Genomic DNA, 8,196 nt, shown 5'->3' on the forward strand with positions numbered 1-8,196 from the left:
GCTGATGTCAAAGTTTCAGTTGTATAAGAATATTTGTCTTGATTTGCGAGAAATCGCAGATTACTTGTTCGTGTTCCTGGTGGTAATGGTCATAAACAACCATGTGACGAGGGCTCAGTCATCGATCCGGTCACATGGACTAATTATGTCATATGTGCAATGCCGACCTCCTCATGCTTTATCAATTACGGCATTCTGATTCCACTGCATAATGCGAAGCGGGATTGCAATCCTTTCGAGATTTAGATGATGACACGATCTTCTCCATATCCTTGTTTTCTCTAAGAGTGAATGGTTTCATGGTGAGTAGATTTCAAAGTTGGAATGCGGAACCTATCCTATTCTAACCGATTCTTAGTTTTTGGAATTTGGAACCTATCTTGTTTATATAGAACTGGTTTTGAAATCAACCTGTTTTTCCTATGTCTAAGGTCTACTCGAGAATTTATTTTATATTTTTAACGATTTAAAGTAAAAAAAATGAACAACATAAATCATAATCCATCAAAAATAACAATTTATAAGATAAATACGTATGTAGTCGTGTAATTATAAACTATAAAAAGTAAAAACACATAAAATAAAATATACATTATAAAATTCTATTCTTCATTTATCCAAAGAAATTTAGGGGAGGAATTGGGGCCTCCCAATCACTAGTCAATATGCTTTTCTCTCATGCCTTTCTTCGTTCATGGTTCGATATTCTGGTGTGCTAGGCGTAGAGGAATCACACCAATCCATCCCGAACTTGGTGGTTAAACTCTACTGCGGTGACAATCAGGGAGGTCCTACGGAAAAATAGCTCGACGCCAAGATGATAAAAAGCTTAACACCGCGGATCATACCACTTGCATCGGTTACTCAAGGAGTTTAGTTCCTATTGAGGAAAGACTGATGATGAGTTCTAAGCAAGGACAAAAAACAAAGGAATGTTGTGATTAGAATTTAGGGAAAATAGAAATTAGAATTTTGGCTTTTTTTAACTTATAAAATCAGTTCTAAAATTAGTTTCAAAATAGAATGGTCTCGTATGATTCCTGAGTGAGTATTAACTCGGAATTTGCTCTCAAACCAATTACAATCGGTTTCGAAATTGGTTCTAAAACAGAGTGGTCCAATCCGATTCTCATTTGGGTATTGACTTAAAATCTGTTCCGAACTTGTTACAATCGATTCCAAAAAATTCGGTATCTGTTCTCGGACTCGGACTGGTTCCAACAAAAACTATTTCTCATACTTGTTTTTTGGGTGGTCCAGATCGATTTTCGGGTAAGACCACTTTGGTTGGACACTCTTAAGTTTTCTTTTTGCCAAAAGGATAGTTGGAGTGATTTTCCATGATATGTCTCAAGGTAATGACGATAAAAATTTCCATAAAGGTGCACTGCATGGGCAAGTTGTCAACTTCTCATGATTGAGTGTGAAATTCGGATCTTTCTCCTTTCGATTTCAAATGACGTGGTAAAACCGTCCTGTATCAATTACCAAATGCTTCTACCTACTTTTCAACATGAAAGAGACCGGTGAAAATTTGATGAAACAAAATATGCGAAATCACTATATTGATTTTCAACCTCTACAAGAATACAGATAATATTATAAGTTATGTGAAGAATCTCGACCCAGATCGAAAGCAAAAAAAATATCCTTTTCAAATTGGGTCAAGAAATCTTCGACCGCTGTATGGAGAAAAAAAAAGTACACATTTATAGAAAGCATTCCCTGGAAAACCCAAAACCTTGTACAGATTCGAAGGAGGCAAAAAACAACGACATGCCGTTCTGAAGCAAACTCCCAGTTCTCCCGAAACGGCACTGCGTTTTGGGGAGTAGTCTTCTCTCCCCCAGGCCGTGTCTCAGTTTTTTCGCAGAGAGAGTGACGACTTTGCGCAGGCCAGCAACTCCATTGATTACCTCTCACGCCTCTCTCTCTCTCTCTCTCTCTCTCTCTCTCTCTCTAGGGTTCCCAACCCATCTTCCTATGCTCGATCAGCCCTCATGAGGACTCGTCTCTCCCTCTTCCTCCTCCTCCTCTTCTTGAGTTCTTGCGCTGTCGTCCTCTCATGGAAGAAGGAGGAGTTCCGGAACTGTAACCAGACCCCCTTCTGCAAGCGCGCCCGTTCCCGGAAGCCCGGCTCCTCCCCCTTCCTCGCCGCCGACGTCTCCATCTCCGATGGCGATCTCGTCGCCAAGCTCGTCCCCAGAGAACCCGACCCGGATCAAGAAGATCAAGAACCGCCCGCCAGGCCCCTCGCCCTCACCCTCTCCGCCTACCGGGATGGCGTAATGAGGGTCAAGATCGACGAGGACTACCCGTCCCAGGAATCCCCCCACAAGAGGCGGTTCCAGGTCCCCGACGTGATCGTCTCCGAGTTCGAGTCCAAGAAGCTCTGGCTGCAGAGGGTCTCCACGGAGAGGGTCGGCGGCGACGAGGGTGTCTCGTCGATCGTGTACTTGTCTGATGAGTATGAGGGGGTGGTCCGGCACGACCCTTTCGAGGTTTACGTTCGCGAGAGATCGAGCGGGGATCGGGTGTTGTCGATGAATTCACATGGGTTGTTCGACTTCGAGCAGTTGAGGGAGAAGAAGGAAGGGGAGGATTGGGAAGAGAGGTTTAGGAGTCATACGGATACTAGGCCTTATGGTCCTCAATCCATTAGCTTCGATGTCTCGTTTTATGGGGCTGACTTTGTTTATGGTATTCCCGAGCGCGCCGCTAGCCTAGCCTTGAAACCCACCAGAGGACCTGGGATCGATCACTCGGAACCGTATAGGCTGTTTAATTTGGATGTCTTTGAGTACTTGCATGATTCTCCCTTTGGGCTTTATGGGGCGATTCCCTTCATGATTTCCCATGGGAAGGCGAGGGGGACTTCTGGGTTCTTTTGGTTGAACGCGGCTGAGATGCAGATTGATGTTCTGGGTGAAGGATGGGATGCCGATTCTGGCATTTCACTTCCTTCGTCGCAGAAGCGGGTGGATACTTTTTGGATGAGTGAGGCTGGGATTGTGGATGCTTTCTTTTTCATTGGTCCAGGGCCTAAGGATGTCGTCAAGCAATACGTTGGTGTGACGGGTAACCCTGCGATGCCTCAGCTCTTCGCGATAGCTTATCACCAGTGTAGATGGAACTACAGGGATGAGGAGGATGTTGAGAACGTGGATGCCAAATTCGATGAGCACGACATCCCTTACGACGTTCTTTGGCTCGATATTGAGCACACGGACGGCAAGAGGTACTTTACCTGGGATAAGGTGCTTTTCCCTCATCCCGAGGAGATGCAACGGAAGCTAGCTGCAAAGGGTAGGCACATGGTGACAATTGTGGATCCTCATATTAAGCGTGACGAGTCATACCACATACACAAGGAGGCCTCCAAGAATGGCTATTATGTCAAGGATGCTTCTGGAAACGATTTTGAGGGTTGGTGTTGGCCCGGTTCATCATCATACATTGACATGCTAAGTCCAGAAATCAGATCATGGTGGGCCGACAAGTTCTCATTTGAAAACTATGTCGGCTCAACACCTTCACTGTACATATGGAATGACATGAACGAGCCTTCTGTTTTTAACGGTCCTGAGGTATATTTGTGCTTTGTGTCCTTGTCTTTGGCTCTTAGAGTCCACATAGGTGCTGAGATTAGATTTTATTGGTGACCATTCATGATACACCTTTGCTTTCGTACAAATATTATATCTTAAACCGTACCTGGGTCACAATCACTCTGTAGGGAATGCTCATAGGACCTTATGTTGGGGCTAGTGTGAAGGATTAGAACTATTGCAGACCATGAAGAGCTTTTAATTCTTGACTGTTTGGATGAGTCTTATGATAGTAATTTTTTAATGCTTGTGGAAGTCATTAGTCATATCTCTGCATTTTTTTTTTTGGTGAAATGTAAGAAATATCTCTGCATTTTTTTTCTTGCCTTTTTTGCAAATTTTATGCTAAGTGTCTTAGCTTCACCAGAAAAGCAAATAGGTAAAGAACTCGTTATCATTTAAAAGGTTAAGTAAGCAAGTCTTTTGTTGTTTTATCTGTATCTTGAAGAAACGTTAACATTGGGGTTTTATGTGTGTTATTGTTTCATTCAAGAAAATTTAATTTTTAATTTTAGACTGATGCTCATGCCTTCTGGTTTATATTCAGTGGCAGCACCAGGAGTATCGGACTTTTCCTTTTCAATTTGGGGGAATGGGGTAGTTAAATTTTATTCATGGAACCTATGTACTAGAACCATCCCATGGTAACTTAATTGCACAAATTAAATTTCTCAGTTAGGCATGTACAAAGCACGACTTGCTAGTTCTAAATCTGTTGTACATCATCTTTCTCGAAATCTAGTGACTTGACCATTGGACTGGGAACAATTATAGTACTTACTTGTGATGCAAGATAGATTGATAGAAGAAAAAATAATAATAATCTTTCAAGTTTTATAATGGTTGGCTGAAATATGTGTCTAATGTAGACTCATGTCAAGCTGCATAACTTCATCTTGGCTTCTTCAAGACTTTTCGTGTGTAATCAGTAAATACAGAAGATTATGCTATTAAACAGAATGAAAAGTTAATGCAGTCCAAAAAATCTTGTTCTTGGAAACCTGTAAGAAGAGTCGGCCAATTATATTTGGTTGAGGGGAATTTGTTCTCCCACTCCTATATATTGTGGAAGAGAAAAATGAATTGAGAGTGGATCAAAGTTATTTGTCATAAAAGTAATAGCTTATAGCTAATTTATCGACCTGGGTTTGTATAAATAACAGAATCATGGTGGATTGAATTTTCTTGTCTTTTGTCATCAGCTCACGATGCCAAGAGATGCTTTACACTATGGAGGTGTGGAACATCGAGAACTACATAATGCCAATGGTTATTATTTCCACATGGCAACATCTGATGGGCTCTTAAAGCGAGGAAATGGAAATGACAGGCCTTTTGTTCTTTCCAGAGCTTTCTTTCCCGGAAGTCAAAGGTATGGAGCTGTCTGGACTGGAGATAATACAGCAGAATGGGATCAACTTAGGGTTTCAGTACCCATGATTTTGACTCTTGGTCTCACTGGACTGTCATTCTCTGGTGAGTTTTGATTGATTAGAATAAATATTTGATGTGAGGTTCTCTCTCTCTCTCTCTCTCTCTCTCTCTCGCTAGTTTTCTTTGCAATGTAACTTTGCATCGTCTGTAGGTGCGGATGTTGGTGGTTTTTTCGGCAACCCTGAACCTGAGTTATTAGTCCGCTGGTATCAACTTGGTGCGTACTATCCTTTCTTCAGGGCGCATGCTCATCAGGATACGAAAAGACGGGAACCCTGGTTATTTGGGTAGGTTGTCCTTTATATTCAAGTTGTGATTGGATCATAGTATGGTTCTGTGGGAAAGATATTACGCTTTACCTAATTAATGGGAGGACAAGTGGGTCCATACGCTGATACAGTTTTTTATAGTGGTGCATCCTTATAATAGGTTTTGAGAGGTATTTGTGGTAGTCCTTTATCAAGGGTGACCATTTATACAATACTTCACTGTCCACCCTTTCCGCCCCTTCTGATGCTGACTTCAGTTTGCCATTATTATTTGTGTTGTTACAGAGAGCGCAATACTGAACTGATGAGAGATGCCATACGTACACGCTACATGTTGCTCCCATTCTTTTACACTTTGTTCAGAGAAGCAAATGTCACTGGTGTTCCAGTAGTACGCCCTCTGTGGATGGAGTTCCCTTTTGATGAAGCTACATTTGACAAGGATGAGGCATTCATGGTGGGAAACAGTCTGCTGGTCCAAGGCATCTTCACCGAGGTGCTTTATGATTGCTTTTTTGTTCCTCTTTGGAACCTCAGTTTGTTGTTCTTTTAGTCTCTTTTAGTAGCAATATCAAGCATACTTTACTCTTCTGGACCAGCGTGCGAAACATGTATCAGTATATTTGCCGGGGAAAGAGTCTTGGTATGACCTAAGAACTGGGACAGCATACCTGGGCAGTAAGACTCACAAGCTGGAAGCTCCAGAAGACCATGTTCCAGCTTTCCAGAGGGCTGGAACCATCATACCACGAAGAGATCGGTTTCGTCGTAGCACCACACAGACGGTGAATGATCCTTACACTCTGGTAAGTATCGACAATATTTTGTCATTTTCAGGCCCAAGTTGTTATACTCCAAGCTTACTAAATACACACAGCAATTTGTAAGTGCACCCTTTCTTATTTTTTTTCTGAAAGCCTCTGGGCCTGCTTGTAATATTCAGTCATGGCATCAGCATGTAAATGGGAATCATGTGACATATGAATGATTGATTTATTCCTATTATGCAGTTCTGATATGATATTGGAGATGAAGAATTTTTGATGCACTTATCTGATTATTGCACAATGCAATATGAAGCAACCTCTAGAATAACCTATGATTATGTTGGAATCATACTGGTGGCTTATTATTATTATTATGATTATTAGCATTTAAAGAGAGAAAAGACCATCTAATAAATTGCTTCATGGAAATGGCACTTCCGAATTTTGCAATAACCTCAAAGATGGCCTAATTGCTGTCTCCATGTTCTTTCTCAGTACTGTTCCTATGTGGATACTGTTATCCAGTTATTTCATTCACCTATTGCATGTCTAGATCTGTAAGATTTTTCCTTTGATGCTTGGATGCTTTTAGGCTTCTTTCGGTCTTGTTTGTGCCTGTGATTGTTTTCCTAGTGCAGACATTATGAAGGCTTTCCCCTCCCATGAGTGCTGTTACTGATGACGTGTAAGTATTGCTTACAGCCTTCCAATCTCATTTCAGGTTATAGCTCTGAATAGTTCCCAAACAGCCGAAGGTGAACTCTATATTGATGATGGGAAAAGCTTTGAGTTCAAGCATGGGGCATACATTCATCGCCGATTTGTTTTCAAAGGGGGAAAACTTACATCATTGAACATGGCACCTGCTACCTCTGGTAACCTTCCATTTAAGTCGGAGTGCATAATCGAGCGGATCATAATTCTTGGACATGCTGGCGGGCCAAAGAATGCTCTCATTGAGCCAGGTAATCTGAAGGCCCAGGTTGAATTTGGACCCCTCCTGCTTCAAGGAAGAAGCAGCTCTGGTGTTTTGACCATACGGAAGCCTGGCATCCGAATTGCAGATGATTGGACAATAAAAGTTTTGTAAGAACATGTGAGTTTTCCTGATTTTCTTGTTTCAGTCGCACATCTGAAATTCATGGTAGTCATTGGGTCCACCTTGTGAAGAGCACAGGTGGATTTCATGCTTTCTTGATCAACTTTGGCTAGCCAACTCATAAATTGGCCATACTTGTGTTATGGAAACATCACACTTCGCTCTCTTGTTAAACCATCGTATGGTGGGACCAACATTTGGTGATTCACAGGGAAAGGAATTCTGCTGTTCAGAAAAAGCTTCTTTTTTTCCTTTTTTTGCCGCTATTATGTGGTGACAGATTAATGCTGTTAACTGATGCTAGATTTCTTTGCAGACCCGTAGTCCTTTCGATGTTCAAATATAAATGCTGGGTTTCTTTTTGGAATTTATCCGCAGGATTGCTCAACAAGAACTCTCCCTTCCCTTTTGCAGAGTTTGGAAATTGGGCAAATGGAACTAACAACTTGGTGTTACTGAAAAATAAGAACCAGAATTTACAGGATTGCTTGAAGATGACCTGAATCACTACGCAACAGAAAGTCATCTGTCTGGTTATTTTTCAGTAATTTTTTGTGCCGCTTACTCATTCTTTCTTGAAGAGGGAATGACAGTGAGGAATGTTAATGCAAATTTGCAATTTGAGGATTATACTGTACTAACTGTTCAGTTATCAGATTACTGTAAGAGAAGCGTTAATAGAGATGGTTAGACCATTCTTAAGTGTTGGAAAGTCGCTAGCAGAAATTTCAGTTCAGTGAGTTTAGTCAAGCAGAAGTAGTGCTCATTGCATTTTCTGTGCAAGATTTAGGTTTTGATTGCATATGATTCGAAAATTTTAGGAGATTGCATGGAGGCACAAGTCTGAGGAATTCATATGGCATTGTCCCAATGCTTTTATAAGTGATAGTAATTTGAATTAGGAAAAGTAATGTCCAACATATCTGATGTCCAGGACCGAGAACCCAGTATGTTGTAGAGAATTCAACACTGGTTGACATGAAAATCTCCGAAAATTCAACATGTTCACCAAGTTGACA

General features: G+C 41.4%; 1 protein-coding gene across 3 annotated transcripts; it reads left to right on the plus strand.

The window, feature by feature from the left end:
* The first annotated feature begins 1,787 nt into the window (after positions 1 to 1,787).
* LOC104418062 (probable glucan 1,3-alpha-glucosidase) lies at positions 1,788 to 7,903 on the plus strand. Of its 3 annotated transcripts, none has more exons than XM_039301524.1 (7): positions 1,788 to 3,587; positions 4,811 to 5,084; positions 5,194 to 5,329; positions 5,597 to 5,807; positions 5,911 to 6,117; positions 6,800 to 7,174; positions 7,494 to 7,903. In XM_039301524.1, exons 1-6 carry the CDS (start codon positions 2,001 to 2,003, stop codon positions 7,166 to 7,168), a joined length of 2,784 nt encoding a protein of 927 aa, XP_039157458.1. In that variant the 5' UTR covers positions 1,788 to 2,000; the 3' UTR covers positions 7,169 to 7,174; positions 7,494 to 7,903. The 3 variants fall into 3 exon arrangements, with proteins under 3 accessions (XP_039157458.1, XP_010027571.2, XP_010027570.2); XM_010029269.3 differs by having other exon boundaries at positions 7,556 to 7,903; XM_010029268.3 differs by having other exon boundaries at positions 1,789 to 3,587; positions 7,592 to 7,903.
* The last annotated feature ends 293 nt before the right edge of the window (positions 7,904 to 8,196 follow it).

The sequence above is a fragment of the Eucalyptus grandis genome, chromosome 9, assembly GCF_016545825.1.
Source record: "Eucalyptus grandis isolate ANBG69807.140 chromosome 9, ASM1654582v1, whole genome shotgun sequence".
NCBI lineage: Eukaryota > Viridiplantae > Streptophyta > Magnoliopsida > Myrtales > Myrtaceae > Eucalyptus > Eucalyptus grandis.